At 41.9% G+C, this 18,602-nt stretch overlaps 1 protein-coding gene across 2 annotated transcripts in view; it reads right to left on the minus strand.

The window, feature by feature from the left end:
- Positions 1-4,150: 4,150 nt before the first annotated feature.
- Positions 4,151-18,602, minus strand: part of LOC121577003 (inositol 1,4,5-trisphosphate receptor type 2) — a 144,815-nt gene continuing 130,363 nt past the window's right edge. For both annotated transcript variants that reach the window (XM_041890679.1, XM_041890678.1), the window contains exons 55-56: positions 10,029-10,190; positions 4,151-6,804 (exon numbers count right to left, since the gene is read on the minus strand). In XM_041890679.1, coding sequence (XP_041746613.1) covers positions 6,721-6,804; positions 10,029-10,190 — 246 coding nt within the window. In that variant the 3' untranslated portion in view covers positions 4,151-6,720. The remainder of the gene's footprint in view (positions 6,805-10,028; positions 10,191-18,602) is intronic.

Consider the following 18,602-nt stretch of genomic DNA (forward strand, 5'->3'; position numbering starts at 1 on the left):
CCGACTAGGTGAAAAATCTGTCGATGTGCCCTTGAGCAAGGCACTTAACCCTAATTGCTCGTGTAAGTCGCTCTGGATAAGAGCGTCTGCTAAATGACTAAAATCTAAAAATCTTTGTCCATTCATATACAGTCAATGGTTTAACTGCATCAGTAGAGGGTGAGGAGCAGGGTGGAACATAAGTGAGGGAATTATGTTCAGTTTTTGCAATTGCATATTTAGCACTTGAATTTGATTATCATGGACTATCACACAAACAGTGGTACATATTTTGTAATAGCCTATAGTTACACATAATACAGTATTTTGGGGCAAAAGAGGCTACTAATTTCATCTTTCCTTTCAGACAATGGATATCTGTCTGTAGCATTTGGGGCTGTTGACATAATGCCATCATTGTATGAATCAGGTAAAACCCCTGACCGAATAGAGCAGTACAGCCTGGTGTATTATTGCATTTACTAACGACTCAGAGTGGAGTCAGACTGGTGTATTATTGCATTTACTAACGACTCAGAGTGGAGTCAGACTGGTGTATTATTGCATTTACTAACGACTCAGAGTGGAGTCAGACTGGTGTATTATTGCATTTACTAACGACTCAGAGTGGAGTCAGACTGGTGTATTATTGCATTTACTAACGACTCAGAGTGGAGTCAGACTGGTGTATTATTGCATTTACTAACGACTCAGAGTGGAGTCAGACTGGTGCTAAGAGGAGAGGAGAGAAGGCATGTGGAGGCTATCAACAATACCAGTGGCCTCCAGTCATGACTCAAGCAGCCAGGCAAAACCAAAACTGCTGCAACCACTGGGGGAGGGCTGGGCTGGGGAGGGGTAGGTAAAGGGGTACTCAGACGGACAACTGAACTGTGCCATCCGAAGAGGGAAACTATGTTTATATGGCTCATTGGCTCATTTAGCAGGATAGTGTCCCTCCAATAGTGAAGACAGTACGTTAAATCAGTTGTCTAAAGGTTTGGTGTACGTTGTCTTATGCAAAACTAACTTTGGTGGATTGTAAATCACATTTTAGGTGCTGGTAGTGGACAACATTTGCCTTTGACACATCCAGAGACTAGAGCAGCATGAAAAACAGAAGCGTGAAGCAGAATACATGAGGAGAATTAGAACTAATGAGTATTGGGTGGTAATATGGTAATTCCTGTGCATTAGAGATACTATAGTCAAGTCTTTGCAGATAATCCATGAAGAGAAGTGTTTGAGAATGGCGAAATCTGAGTTTTATCGTCAACAGAGGCCTTATTACTGGTGCTTGAGCACTTCACGGCATTTACATGTACATTAGAGAAAGAACTACTGCCGATGTACCTGTGTACATTTTCTTTTCCTTTTAATCATGGTCTCACTTTTACTTTTAATAAATGGTGTTGACTTTTAAGTCCTTAAATCGCAGTTGTATTATTTGTGTTGCATGCAATCTTACCTCAACTATTCTTAAGCCAATCCTGAAATTCTGTTGATGAAAAGTATGTGAATGAATGCGTTTTGCCTGCGAGCTACAGTATCACACTAGCTACCACTGAAGACAGACCGCTTGCGAGGGAAACATAACTATTTGAGCCGGAATCTTTTCATTCTATCACTGGAAGGGATAAGGCTGTACAAACATACACTACAGTAGCGTGTTATCAGATTAAGTGAGAAAGTTAGAGGGCCTGGGCCGTGTTCATTAGGCACCAAACGGAAGAAAACAGGGAGGGACTACCTAGATTTGTCCATTTTCTGTTGAAAAACACTAAAAACTATTTTGCTATGGTGAATATAGCCCTGATGTTTTTGATAGGCTTGAGGGTGTTATGAACTATCCTGTGACAACACTGCATCATTATTCATGACAGCATGACATAGGAAGTCACATGCGGCCCATCACAAGGGGGATGTATTTAAACAAATTACAGTTAAAATAGTTATTTTCCTCCCACAAAATCTGTTTTCCTTCCTTTGAAACCACAAACACCTGCTTGAAATTGCCATAGATCTGCGAGGGGTAAAAACAGAAAGGTATCTGATCTGTTGTCCTGTGCATTTCTTCTGACCCTTTGAGAGAGGAGATGAATGTAGAAGATAAATGAGGTGATCAATTTCTGTATTGGCACTTTATTGGATCAACCTTCACTTAGTGGGAGCAGAACACTTTCAAGTAAGTCAAATTCAATGAAAGTGACATAACCAAAGGTGTGACTAATACGATTCTGTTATAGAGCAGTTTCACTTCAATAATGGCCACCTGCAACTGGCAAAACTCAAACTGTACAAAAAAAAAAAAAGTCTCCAAATTACTTGGGAAACAGAAAAAAAATAGCATTTGGGCAGAACAAAATCACCTATCAGTTGCTCAACATAGCATTTGAAAATACTTGTTTTTCTTTTGTCACACTACAACACTTGCCTCCAAACACAATAAACACAGCATTCAATCATCACCGTCCCAGAGGTGTTTGTGGCATAATGTCCTGTTTATTGTCCTACTACTGTTGGGTGGGTCTGAGTTCACGCTGACTTTGGTCGGGGACTGCCAGTGTCGAGAGATTCAAAGATGTCCGGTGTCCAATTTTGTCTAAGGTTGTGTACATTAGCAAATCACACACAGCTCAAGCGCATGCAACGTGTTGTTCACATGCACAAAACGTGTACTATACAATGTTCACTGTAGAATGGACAACACAACGGAAATACAGTGTACCTGACCCATTCCACTACTAGTGAACTCAGTCATACAGTCATATCAGAGACTAAGAATTCGAAGTCATTCTAATTCCAGCCAGTTCCTCACAATCACAGTGAGTCATAAGAGTACAGTAACACTACATCGACCTGGGGGTGGTAACGCATTACATTACAGCAGTATGTTCTCAGACTCCGAGCAGCACTAGTGGAAAGACCGTAGTTATTCTCTTTCTGATCCTGACACAGCACCTTACACCACTACTAGCTACTAAACAATACATTAGTCCAATGGCAGTTAGGACATGTTCAACAGAAGCAGTAGATGAACTATGGCGGCATCTGCCATGCCATTTTAAGTGTGTGAGAAATGATTGAGGAATATATGGCTGATCATTGGAATATAAGTCATTGGAATATAAAAATAAAGAAAATAAAGAAAGCAGTGGATGTTTGCGTATGAATGCACCATACAGTACCGACAGAGCCAGGGGTGGCATGTCCCATCGCCTCCTCTCTCCTTCCCTCCCCCCTCCTAGTCAGAACATTCCAGATCTGCTGGACTTTCCCCTTTCCTGCCTTGCTCGGTGACAGCTGTGGGCTATTATGGTACCGCGTGCAGCTAATTTTAATGGCTGTGTCACAGAGGCGGCGTGAGAGAATGCAGCCCCGCCAGCGTCAACATTAACAGAACAGAACAGGACCATCTCTGGACATGAGCCCTGTTCATTTAGATCAAATATGGGGGGGCAGGGGGATTAGGTGTCTGGATTATAAAACAACTTGGAAACAATTCAAGCCTTTCATTCATTCATTCATGACCTCGCACGTGTTGTGTTATCCAACTGTACACGGATTCCTTGTCTGTCCTATCACTTTAAACCATTTAATTTGATATGTTTAAATCAGAGAAAATGAGGTCATTTGGAATTAAGGTGAATTTGAGTCACACAGCCATATTTCCAGTCATTCATCTTGATCTTTCCAAAAAGGCTAAAGTAGAACATGACTAAAGATAACGCTGATCCAAAGTCCACATCAGGCTTCTTATGAGTGTTAACTGCTTGTTCTTATCCAGCTAAGCAGATGTTGTAGATATACTGAGCAGAATGGCTGCAGTGTGATGGTTAAAGCATGATGTTTACTGTGAGCATTATTCAATAGCAGATGACCCCAGTATCTGACCATGAGGTGGATTGTGACACTGCCTGATGCCACTGAGCCACTGGTCCTGTTAGGGAGACTAAAGTTCCCATTCTGTGATCACAATCCCTGGCATCTACTGGGTGGCTCTGGAGTCTGGATCAATGTGATTCAATTAGTGTGTGTGTGTGTGTGGCATGAGAGAGTGATAAAATGGTGTGTGTACTGTGTACGTGCTTGAGTGTGTAGGTGGGCCACAATGGTAGGACAAACATTAATTTAACCCCAAGACTGCTGACTAAATACACAGAGACAGTGATCAACTGAAGGCAGACATATCCAGTCTGATCTTATCATAGATTTATTACAATATAACATCTGAACAACATTAAATACACTATCTGTTTAGAGAAAAGTGTCAAAGGGCATTCCCCTCTGGAAAGCATACATACTGTCATGTGATTGTGCAAAATTAAACTTTTACACATGTATTGAATTGCATTCCATGTGACTGAGTGAGATTACTTTACATGGCTGAGTAAAAAAAAAAGAGAGAATGAATACAGTATGAGATTGATTCCCATGGTTGTGTCCCAACCCATATGGAAAAGGTTGCCATTTGTGATGAAGCCCATGATTACAGTATTATGCAACATCTCTATCAACGTGAGTGACTGTATCTGGGTCGTTCCACGAAATGAGTCCCTTTTTCCTCCCTTAGTAGAAATTGTGTACCAATATTGAATTTAAATGCTATAATAAATGAAGTGCCATTTTTATATGAATAAAGACTTGCTAAAGTCAGCATATTGACATGTCCCCTCTGACTTCTAGGACGATTTTAACCCACTTGACCCCAAAATGGCTCTAAGTTGTCGCAATCATTCTAAAGCCCTAGTTATTTTGTTGCTTTGACGAAGTCCTTTCTGAAGATTATTGTTTATTTCAGGTGATTTCGTGATTCATTTTAAAGGTAAAAAACCCTGTCCCTCATTTTAAGGTCAACCCCGTTACGTGAACTGAACTCTCATTTTAATATGGTAATATGATAGTGAAAAAGCAGTTGAGCTGGTTCTACTCTTTTTGATCATTTTCTGGTGTTTTGTGGTGGAAAACCGAGTGGGTCCTGCATAACAAGTGAATCCTGTTACCATAGATAGACAGGATAGAAATGTTTAAACAATTAAAAAACATTTGTGAAGCTTGCATTCAATTGCCCCTCCCTGTATACAACAAGCTTCCATTACTCCTGTCACAAGGGGATTTATGTCTGATTTAAGATAAAATCGTCAACCTTGTTACTTTATTTGGTACTTAATAGGCACTTACTAGTCATTTTTTTATTTAACCTCTTCAGATACGAAAACATGTTTTTTAATTAAGTTGAACATGACAGAATGTTAAAATTAGGTGAAATCAGGTTGTGGTTTTTTTCAGCAAGTTATACTAGCCAAAAGGGACTCATTTCGTGGAACGACTCATCTATCTACTGTATTGGACACAAGCACATTATCTTTAGACAGTTGTGAATACATTCTGTACCAATATAAGACTGACTCACAAGGATTTTCAAGTAAATTCCACAAAGATAATCTGATTATCTTCATATACATATTTTCATTCCGTTATTTATAGACTATGTACAACATTTGTAGAAAGGCACGTAATGAGGTGCAGCGATTGCATTACCACAGATGACACTACTTTGAGAGGAAAGGCAGTAATACTTTACTTGAACTCGGCGCCATAACGCTTCATAACAATGTCTTAAACATGTCGTGAAGCTTCATAGTACTGCAATATGTAAATATATGTGTCATAACATTGTCATAGTATATCCTTGAGAAATGACATATGCTATTAATCTTTACTACATGTTTATGACACAGCTATGAAGCATTATGGCGGCTAATTCAAGTAAAGTGTCACCAAAAAGGCAAAGTAATGTCACCGCCAATCCGTTTCTCCAGTTGTATGTTAACATTTATTTTAAAAAATATTTTTTTTAATTGCAGGACATTGAGAACATTGACTATCACGATCATTATGATTGAGATGATGAAGCAATGTTACCACATAAGGCAGCCACGCGGTAAGTTCATCAATGTTCTATTTCTATTCCACATGTATTATACTCCAGTTACATTAATGAGTTAACAGATCATATTAAAACATATCAAAAGAGAATAAATAGCCTGGTCCCACATCTGTTTGTGCGGTCTTGCCAACTCCTACTATCATTGTCATTGGAGTTGGCAAGACTGCACAAACAGATCTGGGACCAGGCTAGGAAGAAAATACTTCACCTTAAAATTACACGTATACCCTTTCCCAAAAGGGCTATTCAATAATACAAGGAGCAACCCCTCCAAAGTCAAAACAGAGCTGAACAACACCAACCCCCCCAATGTACCAATAGCTGACCTGTGTATAGCCCAGTCTTCATCGGTCTCAGACAGACACAGTGCACTGAGAATACTGAAGGAAGAGTGTGGCTGCCCACAGGGCCACAGTACTTAACCTTTAACCCTCTCCCTTGACCTCCAGGCTGCTGCAGCCTGGCATAGTGACGCATGCCTGGCATCTCATTCAGCCTCACTCATAGAGCAGCAGGACTTATATGGGATGATCAGAATGACTGTGCAGCTTGTGTTGTTCTAAAAGCACAAATCACAGTACTGTTCTATGTGGGAAGGTGATGCTGGGTGAGGAGTCAGGACACTCGCCGGGTGAGTAGTCTGAGGAGCGAGGCACTGATTGCTTTGAGTACAAGGCACTGTTTGAGTAAAGGCTCCATAATAACAGTGTGTGTGTGTGTGTGTGTGAGAGAGTGTGGTTACGGTGTGTCCCTCCAGCAGAGTTCTCTGTGATAAGGGGGCCCCGGGTCCCTCAGTGTGCTGGGATATGGTGGTTGTTGACTCCATGAGTCCCCAGGAAGCCCAGCCTCTGTTTATTCTTCCTCTGTTCTGTCATCTGGGGAGAAGAGAAGGAAAAAATAACTTGTTCAATATAAGCTACAAACAGCATTGCCAGTTTGGGCAATTTTCAATGGAATCAGCCTACAAACAGTCAAGAGTCAGCCCAGGTTACACCTACAGTAATCTCAGAATGCAGAATCAAATCTCGGCCTTACTAGTTTGTGTAAATATTAGGCAATTTGTCGGATAGTTTCTAAACTGAAATGTCCAAATGAGTCCATTTGAGATGATGTCCATCTTTCCAGGATAGCCTTTCACTGTCATTAGTTTACACTTCATAACATTATTATGGGCCTGATATTCATCATTAGTGAGAAGAAACACAATGTACTGGTCGGTATCTGTAATCTCTGTACTGAAGACCTGGCTCAGCTCTCGGTGTTCACACATGGCCGGAAAAAGCCTCTGTCCTTAATTAGCCTCGATTTCCTGTCTGCACAAAGTCATATTTCAGAAACAATTGTCTGACTTGAGACAAGTCCATAACAACCCTCCTAGGTAAACACAGTGTGGTCTGTGATACCATGAACACCAGCACTCTGATTGATGTGCCATGACTCCTGTCCTGTTCCAGCTCTGTTTTTACTGTGAAGTTGTTTTCTCTATCGGAGTATAAGAGGGCTAAGATCACAAACAACATGCAGGAGTTCAATGTTCCAGTTCTGTTTTAACCACGGTTGTTCTTTTCTCTATCTGAAGTGTGACCCTCTATGTGGTTGTCCCACCTAGCAATCGTAAGATGAATGCACTAATTCTAAGCTGCTCTGGATAGGAGCGTCTTCTAAATGATTACAATTTAACATGGGGTGTTGTTCACACAGACATCTAGGCAGCAGAACAGGAACAAACAAGGAGAGGCCTGTGACTGCACGGAGATCACATGCAGGAGAGGCAGGTGATGGTGTAATGATCAGGTGATGGTGGAGTGATGATGATTGGTCAAACTACTTGCTGCATCATGACTAGTCAGCCCAACTGCCACAGGCTCTCTGGGAGGTCAGGGAGGGACATGGCATTGTACACAATTGTAACATCAAGGAAAAGGACAAGTGCATGTGAACTGACAGGAACGATTCACAATGGGAATGAACACCTCCCTTGGCAACTGGACTTCCTGACGGTCCGCCCCCAGGTGGTGAGGGTAGGCAACAACACATCCGCCACGCTGACCCTCAACACGGGGGCCCCTCAGGGGTGCGTGCTTAATCCCCTCCTGTACTCCCTGTTCAACCAAATTTTGCGTGGCCAAGCACGACGCCAACACCATCATTAAGTTTGCTGACGACACAACGGTGGTAGGACTGATCACCGACGACGATGAGACCGCCTACTGAGAGGTCAGTGACCTGGCAGTGTGATGCCAGGACAACAACCTTTCCCTCAAAATCAGCAAGACAAAGGAGCTAATCGTGGACTACAGGAAACGGAGGGCCGAGCACGCTCCCATCCACATCGACGGGGCTGTAGTGGAGCGAGTCGAGAGTTCCTCGGTGTCCACATCACTAAGGAATTAACATGGTCCACACACACCAACACAGTAGTGAAGGCACGACAAAGCCTCTTCCCCCTCAGGAGGCTGAAAATATTTAGCATGGGCCCTCAGAGCCTCAAACAGTTCTACAGCTGCACCATTGACAGCATCTTGACTGGCTGCCTGGTAGGGCAACTGCTTGGCATCCGACCGCAAGGCGCTACAGAGGGTGGTGTGTACGGCACAGTACATCACTGGGGCCGAGCTCCCTGCCATCCAGGACCTCTATACCAGGCGGTGTCAGAAGAAGGCCCTAAAAATTGTCAAAGACTCAAGCCACCAAAGTCACAGACTGTTCTCTCTGCTCCATATAGCACGTGGTACCGATGCACCAAGTCTGGAACCAACAGGACCCTGAAAAGCTTCTACTCCCAAGCCATAAGACTACTAAATAGTTAACCAAATAGCTACCCGGACTATCTGCATTGACCCTCTTTGCACTAACTCTTGACTCATCACATCGACTGTGTACTGGTACCCCGCGTATTTTGGCAAGTTATCATTACTCATTGTGTATTTATTCCTTGTGTTATTATCTTTCTCTCTGCATTGTTGGGAAGGGCCCATAAGTAAGCATTTCACTGTTAGTCTACACCTGTTGTATACGAAGCATTTGACAAATACAATTTGATCTGATGTTTTGAGGGAGTTGAGAGCCTCTTGGTCAAGGAGGAGAGAGATGGCTGTATGGTTGAGGATAGAAACTACAGGGTTGCTGATAAAAATAAAATAAAAATAAATATGTACTGAAATCAAATGTAACTTTGGATAATACACTAAGTTAAAGACAGTGGAAGGCTGGGTGCATAGAACTGGTCCTCAAAGGCCACAGTGGATGTTGGTTTTGACCTTTTAACCCCATAAGGTCGAAGTCCTCGCCCCCACTGAAATCTAATTAACATAATAAAAACATCCCCATACAAATCCGTCAGTTTAAGCGAGAGACATCTGTTTTTTTGCATTGAACGCGTCTCAATCCATCACATATGCGGTGAAAGGTGACAGAGCTAGAGTGGTGTTTGTCAGACCATGAGACATACATCAAATCGTTCTCACAAAATCGTCTGTAGTGTCCGAACGGTTTGGCCTACAAACTATTATCACCCCTCTATGAAAAGATGACTCACGAACACAATGGTGTTCTCCGTTTTGCTCTACGACCCCCACAAGCGTCTTGGGACTCGTCTGAAGTCGGTACAGCCAATCTGCCAACTTCGTCTGTAGCATACAAACAGTTTGGGCTACACACTAATATGACCCCTATGTGGAAAGGTGAGACTCTCACAAACACGTACATTGTTTTGCTCTAGGACGCTAACAGGCCTCACAAGACTCATCTGAAGGTCCCCCGGTACAAGTAAAACAAATTATAATGGAAGTATATATGGAGACTGTTTAGCGACAGAAATAAGGGGTTAAATACATGTAAAAAAATAATTACAAAATCCTGATCTTTCATATATCTCTCAGATATAGGAAAAGACACTTCAGAACAAACTTTGTTTAGATTTAGTTTCCGGGACTATCTGTTGTTCCATGTAGTGAATATGTTATTCAATGCTGACAAGGGACTATATGGATAAGAAGCGCTCATTAAACGTTGAGTGCCACTATGAACGCGACACTTGAGTTGTGCGGCCATGTCTTAGGTGTCTAAACTAATGCCTTGTTCAACAGCAGTGCTGTACCTTCTCCTTTAGCTCGTACAGCTGGGAGGACAGCAGGGACACTAGTTTGACGGTGCCGTCCAGTTTCTCCTGTAGGGAGCGCATCTCATTCTGCTCAGTCTCCCCCTCGCTGCTCACCAGAGACATCGCCCGCATCCGGGGGAACCAGTCCAGGTTCATCTCCTGGAGAGAGAGGGAGGCAGGAAGGAAGCGAGAGAGAGAGAGGAAGAGAGGGTGCGAGGAAGCGAGAGCGAGAGAGAGCGAGAGAGAGGGTGGGAGATTTGATTTCAAAACAACATTGGCACAAATTAAATGTATTTACATAGCAGACTCAATGCCTATTCAATTCGGAAGTGCAACACTGCACAGCATTGTTTACTGAGCTAAAACCAGAGGGAGGGAGAGGGTATGAGAGGGTAAGAGAGCACAGCAAGTTGAGAAACAATGAAAAAGGGAGGGAAAAGCGAATGGGATGGGAGAGAGAGAGGGGGAAAGACAAAGGAAAAGTGTGTGGGAGGGAAGGGGAGGAAAAGGATAGATGAAGACAGACAGAGTGAGGGAGACAGGAACAGAATGTGTGTGTGTGTGTGTGTGTGTGTGTGTGTGTGTGTGTGTGTGTATGTGAGTGAGAGAAAGCCGGGATGGATATATTAAGCAGTACGTCCGAGGGAATTGGTCCAAGTTCCTCACTTTAGAGGAGTGTGATTACTTTTAACCAGGCCTGTTGTCTCCCTGCCAGACACTGCAGTAAGCTGTACAAAGAGCTGCTCACATAAACTGTCTGGGTACTGCAGTAAGCAGTACATTAACAGTATAGCTGCTCAGACAAACTGTCTCCAGATCAGCCTCCAGGAGCTCAAACACAGAAACATTGTTTTTCTAGTGAAGCAGTGAATAAAATGAGTAGGCCTATGGCATTGTTGTAATTGCAGATACGGGGGGCTCACGTGTTAGTCTTTAGTAGACACACTAGACATATTTACTATGCTGAACTGCAACAGAGAGAGCTCACTACCTGCAACAGAGATTACTACCTCAAGTGGCCGTATAGGACAAAATACAGAGGAAAAAACAGACAGAAAAACATGCACCTATAGCAGCATTATATAATGGGCTTAAGATGTGCACGTGTCGGTTTGCCGTGAGATAGATAGATCTCCATCAGCTGATGTTACGTAAGATCTTGTTGCCAGTTTGGCTGAAAAACACTGTTTAAAAGGTGCTGATATATATGGCTGGCACAACGTAGAGGTAGGAAAAGGAGGATTTTATCCCACCGCTTATGTAAAAACTGAGATACTGTATGGGAAAAAGAGGAGAGATCATGAAGAGACAGAAGGTGAGGGAGAGGTAGTGTTTCTTTAAACAGCAGTTTTTCAGTGAGCTCATCTCTCATAACGGCAGGTAGCCTATAGGTTAAGTGCGTTGGGCCAGTAAACGAAAGGTCGCTGGTTCAAATCTGACTAGGTGAAAAATCTGTTGACGTGCCCTTGCGCAAGGCACTTAACCCTAATTTCTTCTGTAAGTCGCTCGGGATAAGAGTGTCTGCTAAATGACAAAAATTTCAAACTTTTTCCCCCCATTGCTCAAATAAAGTTTATAGATATGTTTAAGCAATTGAAACATACAGTATGTAGGCATATAATTTATTCAGCAGTTTCAGCAGCATGAAGTTGAGTGTATAAACTAGTTTCTCTTTTTTATAACAAGGCCCTACTTTGGTCAATTGCAGGTACAAGTCTGACTAGGATGTATTTTGCCAGCAGTGGTCAATACAGTTGACTTGGTCAAAGGAAATGCAGTTGAAACTTTGTTCAGTCTTGACAGTCACTGAGTAAACATTGGAAATGGCAGGGGAGTGATTGCATCATGCATCCATATTAAAGCCTATCCACCAGTGTCAATCAGGCTACTCAGCGACCATGAATATACTGTCACGTCCGAAATTATTGACACCTTTGATAAAGATGAGCAAAAATTACTGTATAAAATAAATAATTAGAATACTGAGCTATATTGTATCCTCAAAAAAAATTGTGAATTATATTGTTGTATACTAACACAATTGCTAAGAGGAAGAGATTTTGTTTAACAAGTAATCTTTTTTTTACTCAAAAAGGTAGGGGTGAAAATTATTGACATCCCTGTTTTCAATACCTTTCAGTATTTCACCTTGCGAGGAAAACAGCACTTAGCCTTTTTCTAAAATGTTTTATGAGTTGGAGCACACATTGGGAGGTATATCTTAGACTGTTCCTCCATACAGAATCCTTCCAGATCCTTGATATAGTTTGTCTGCGCTTATGGACTTCCCTCAACAATTCAAAACACAGGTTTTAAATGGGTTTTAAGACCGGAGACAGATGGCCATTGCAAAATGTTGATTTTGTGGCCAATTAACCATTTTTTTGGGATTTTGATGTGTGCTTGGGATTATTGTCCTCTCCTTTTCCTGTGGTCCACAATCATCTCCTTTGTCTTGATCAAGTTGAGGGAGAGGTTGTTGTCCTGGCACCACACGGCCAGGTCTCTGACCTCCTCCCTATAGGCTGTCTCATCGTTGTCAGTGATCAGGCCTACCACTGTTGTGTCATCGCCAAACTTAATGATGGTGTTGGAGTCGTGCTTGGCCATACAGTCATGAGTGAACAGGGAGTACAGGAGGGGACTGAGCACGCACCCCTGCGGGCCCCCCGTGTTGAGGATCAGCGTGGCGGATGTGTTGTTACCTACCCTTACCACCTGGGGGCGGCCCGTCAGGAAGTCCAGGATCCAGTTGCAGAGGGAAGTGTTCAGTCCCAGGGTCCTTAGCTTAGTGATGAGCTTTGAGGGCTCATCATTAAGCTATTTTAGAAAAAGGCTCAGTACCGTTATCCTCGCAAGGTGAGGTATTACTCCTTTCATTTTGTTATTTTCATACAATATAGCTCAGTATTTGAATTATTTATTGTATAGAGCCATATTTTCTCATCGTTATCAAGGGTGTCAATATTTTCAGACCCCATTGTAGAAGTGTGTTTAGTCACTGAGTGTGAAAGGGGGAGAGAAAGAGAGGAAAGAGGCATTGAGCAACAGCTGAAGTGAGGACAGACCACAGGAGCCTGACACGACACGCTAATTCAGTTAGCCCTGAAGTGGGGCAAAAATTACTTCAAAACAACAGCCCCTTCTTTCAACATACAGAGGGAAAAGAGGGCCACTGTGGGGAACAAATACATTTTCTCATGAACATCTGCAAAAACAACTAGGAACAACTGGTCCTGTTTTAACCCAGACTCAAATGTGACCGATTGATTAAGCATGCCCATTAAATCCAATTAGAAATGAACGAGAAGGGACATAATGTACCCTTTGACTATAGTTTAGTTTAGTTTATTTGGATAGGGACAAGTACAAACACATTGAACAAACAATCGTCCAATGCACTGCAGTACAGTGTTTCTAGCTCACGTTAATTTTCAACACCCTTCCCTAGATGGACTTTAATGGAAGCAAAAGGAAAGAAAGAAATACATAACCAATGTTTAATAAATATATAATAATAATCACATAAAATAACATATCTGTACATTATCATAACTATATCACAAAGCAGATGTCAGTCTACAATTAGATGCACAAAGCAAATCTCATACATATACAGTACCAGTCAAAAGTTTGGACACACCTACTCATTTGAGGGTTTTTCTTAATTTTTGTACTATTTTCTACATTGTAGAATAATAGTGAAGACATCAAAACTATGAAATAACACATATGGAACCATGTGGTAACCAAAAAAGTGTTAAACAAATAAATATATTTTATATTAGAGATTCTTCAAAGTAGACACCCTTTGCCTTGATGACAGCTTTGCACACTCTTGGCATTCTCTCAACCAGCTTCACGAGGTAGTCACCTGGAATGCATTTCAATTAACAGGAGTGCCATGTTAAAAGTTAATTTGTGGAATTTCTTTCCTTCTTAATGCATTTGAGCCAATCAGTTGTGTTGTGACAAGGTAGGGGTGGTATACAGAAGATAGCCCTATTTGGTAAAAGACCAAGTCCATATTATGGCAAGAACAGCTCAAATAAACAAAGAGAAAACAACAGTCCAACATTACTTTAAGACATGAAGGTCAGTCAATCTGGAAAATTTCAAGAACTTTGAACGTTTCTTCAAGTGCAGTCGCAAAAACCATCAAGCGCTATGATGAAACTGGCTCTCATGAGGACCGCCACAGGAAAGGAAGACCCAGAGTTACCTCCGCTGCAGACAATACGTTTATTAGAGTTAACTGCACCTCAGATCGCAGCCCAAATAAATGCTTCAGAGTTCAAGTAACAGACATCAACATCAACTGTTCAGAGGAGACTGCGTGAATCAGGCCTTCATGGTCGAAATGCTGCAAAGAAACCACTACTAAAGGACACCAATAAGAAGAAGAGACTTGCTTGGGCCAAGAAACACGAGCAATGGACATTAGACCGGTGGAAATCTGTCCTTTGGTCTGATGAGTCCAAATGTGAGATTTTTGGTTCCAATCGCCGTGTCTTTGTGAGACGCAGAGTAGGTGAACGGGATGATTTTTATTTATTTTACTAAAATAATAATAATAAAGTATGCACTTACTAACTGTAAGTCGCTCTGGATAAGAGCGTCTGCTAAATGACTAAAATGTAAATGTAATGATCTCCGCATGTGTGGTTCCCACCGTGAAGCATGGAGGAGGTGGTGTGATGGTGCTTTGCTGGTGACACTGTCAGTGATTTATTTAGCATTCAAGGCACACTTAACCAGCATGGCTACCACAGCATTCTGCAGCGATACGCCATCCCATCTGGTTTGCGCTTAGTGGGAATATCATTTGTTTTTCAACAGGACAATGACCCAACACACCTCCAGGCTGTGCAAGGGCTATTTGACCAAGAAGGAGAGTGATGGAGTGCTGCATCAGATGACCTGGCCTCCACAATCACCCGACCTCAACCCAATTGAGATGGTTTGAGATGGTTTGGGATGAGTTGGACCGCATAATGAAGGAAAAGCAGCCAACATGTACTCAGCATATGTGGGAACTCCTTCAAGACTGTTGGAAAAGCATTCCAGGTGAAGCTGGTTGAGAGAATGCCAAGAGTGTGCAAAGCTGTCATCAAGGCAAAGGGTGGCTACTTTGAAGAATCTATAATATAAAATATATTTTGATTTGTTTAACACTTTTTTGGTTACTACATGATTCTATATGTGATATTTCATAGTTTTGATGTCTTCACTATTATTCTACAATGTAGCAAATAGTAAAAATAAAGAAAAACCCTTGAATGAGTAGGTGTGTCCAAACTTTTGACTAATATTTACAACTTGGATGTACAACGGTCTTCAATGGGACTGTTGATAACACACGACTGTCGATAACACACAATTAGGCTAGTATATCTAATTATTCATAGTGAGTGGATACCATCTTAGCCTTCGGTGCAATCAGACCTTGTGGAAAACCATGTTTCAGGAGAGATTATTTTGAACTCAAATTTGTAATGGGGATTGAAGTGAACTTGACTTTGGTGTGTAGTCTAGTCCAGTGGTTCCCAACCAGGGGGTACTTCAGGGGTACTCCGGGCAGAGCAACATTCAGTTGGTAGTACAGTAAGTGAAAAAGGTTGGGAACCACTGGCTAGTCATCAAATGCCTAACATAGCCCAGACCTCAATAATGATAAAAAATATATGTTAAACTTCCCTTCTCGTCACTGAAATAGAGTAAAAGAGTATGACGTCTTGTTGTCTTAGTTCGTTTAACTTACACGTGATTTGAGTCATCTAGAATAACATGAGTAAATGTAATCTAACATTTACAAAACATGTACAGTTCACACACTAACATTTGAGATGTGTGTATGGGCTAGTATAAACAATCACAGCCTACCTCTGATGTAACAAGTCTTTCCCGAAATATCCCCACAGTGTAAACATTAACTTAGGCACAATCACCTGCCAAAACAATAACAGTGTACAGTACGAGGATGAGTCTGGGGTTCAGTACTTCTTCACTGAACCATTCTGACACCACACTACATACTGCATCACTCTCAGTAGCTCTCCAGTGGTTGCCTGTTGGAGAATTGCTGTGAAGCTTTTCACCAGGCACACAACAGAACATGGACAAAGCACACGACTCAGCATGATGGTGACTAGGGGAATAACCATTTTAGGCTTACATTTTTGGGCCTGCAGTCTAGCGGAGAAATCTACACTACTGCAACACAGAGAGAAAAACAGAATGATAGAGACAGTATGAGTGTGTGAGAGTCAGAGAGGCACAGACAAACAGATAAAGGAGAGTTATAGGGACACACTGACACTCTTAAGACCTGTAAAACCTGCTCAGAGGGATGACTAGTTAATGATCAATGACTAAGCTCCAGAGTATGTTTGGCGTATAGTCAGGTCAGGTGTCCTCTGTATGGCCTTTGCTTATTTGGCTAGACACTCTGACATAGCACCACCCGTAGCGTACACGCTATGGATGTGACGAATGGGAATATTCTCTTAATGTTTAAACAGACATTTTTGTATTGGTTTTCCGTAAAAACGCTAAGAAAAATTCATGAAATTCCACAATGCAGATGGTCTACATCGCGCTTACCACAGAGAGAGAGAACATTTTATTATTTATGCTGCTGCTGCTCTTGCTTTTCACAAGAGTGGCGCGTGTAGCTTGTTATTGTCATCCAATCACAAGTCATCAAACCGGCACTAGGCTACAGTCAGAGCTAGAGGCTCCGTGTGGCAAGATATTAAGAGATATCTAGGCTAATCAATGGAAGACAGAAATTATACTTAATAATCTGAATGGAGTTATTTACTGTAGGAAGGGGAAAGAGCACACAGTTAAAGTTACATAGACTCAATTATGTTAGCTAGCTAGCTGGCTAGCTTTAGCTTCTATCGGTTTGATGCAGTCAAGACAGGTACTAGGTAATCAGATGAGATGATAAATAACTAGCAATAAGTTAGCAACCAAGTCGACTTGCTCTGGTAGACTATCTCCCCCTCCCTGCTCCCCTTGTCACTCACAGACACACACCGCATGGCCCCTCCCCTGCTCAGTGTTTGAGCTGCTGCTCTGCATCCCTCTCACTTGTGCATTACAGGTTCAGTAAATAATGTAGCTCCTCCTACTAAAGTTACAGCATTGTTGCATTAGGTATTTGTTTAATTTGTATTTTTCCCTTTTATGATGATGATCAGGATCAGGTAGTTTTGTGATAACTGCACTGCGTTTAAATTGTGGAGAAAAAAAAAACGGTTAGTTAAAACATTTAAACATAATTGGGATTGTTAACGGTCACACCCCTAGTGCACAGGCACATGTGCATACATTTTATCACATGATCCATCCACCTCCATAATCAACCCTAGTGGCCTGTAGTACACTACACTGCTATCAAACTAAGAAAACCAAGCAGCACATGATTGTGTTATCCAGCATCTTGAGAAAGAACACCAATGTTGTTCAATTCATGCAACTCTGCTGGAGACTGTTCAACAGTGCTGCCTTCTGCTTGACTCACCTAGGTAAACACTGACTGACTCAGACAGAAAGAGAGGAGTGTGTATGTGTGTGTGTGTGTGTGAGAGAGCGAGTGTGTACGCGTGTATGCATTTGTGTGTATGCCCCACCAGGACATGTTGACCTATGGCCTCTCTATAGATCACGAGTTCAGAGGCCCATCTCCGCACGTCTTCCCCTCTCCTGTTGCCATCGACAACCGACGAGTGACGGCCACGTTGCTAAGGAATAATTGACTCGTGGCGTGATAATGAGTGTGCGTGTGTGAGCGTGAATGACAGGAGACAGGAGAGCACGTGCCAGGCAGGGCTGAGCTATTAGAGGGCTACTTGAGATGGGTTATGTAACAGAGCTGTGGCTGCAGTGTCTTCAGAAAGTATTCACATCCCTTGGCTTTGTATTAAATATTAAAATGTTGTCACTGGCCTACACACAATACCCCATAACTTCAAAGTATAATTAAGTTTTTCGAAATGTTTACAAATTAATAAAAAATGAATAGCTGAAATTACTTTAGTCAATAAGTATTCATCCCCTTTGTTATGGAAAGCCTAAATAAGTTCAGGAGTAAAAATGTGCTTAACAAGTCACATAATTGTGTGCAGTAATAGTGTTTAACATTATTTTTTATGACTACCTCATCTCTGTACCCCACACATACAATTATCTGTAAGGTCCCTCAGTCGAGCAGTGAATTACAAACCCAGATTCAACCACAAAGACCAGGGAGGTTTTCCAATGCCTCGCAAAGAAGGGCACCCATTGGTAGATTGCTAAAAATAAAAAGCAGACATTGAATATCATGGAGCATGGTGAAGTTATTAATTACACTTTGGATGGTGTATCAATACACCCAGTCATTACAAAGATACAGGCGGTCCTCCTAACTCAGTTGCCGGAGAGGAAGGACATCGCTCAGGGATTTCACCATGAGGCCAATGGTGTTTTTAAACAGTTATATAGTTGAATGGCTGTGATAGGAGAAAACTGAGGATGGATCAACATTGTAGTTACTCCACATTACTAACCTAATTGACAGAG

This window comes from Coregonus clupeaformis, chromosome 11 (assembly GCF_020615455.1).
Source record: "Coregonus clupeaformis isolate EN_2021a chromosome 11, ASM2061545v1, whole genome shotgun sequence".
Taxonomy (NCBI): domain Eukaryota; kingdom Metazoa; phylum Chordata; class Actinopteri; order Salmoniformes; family Salmonidae; genus Coregonus; species Coregonus clupeaformis.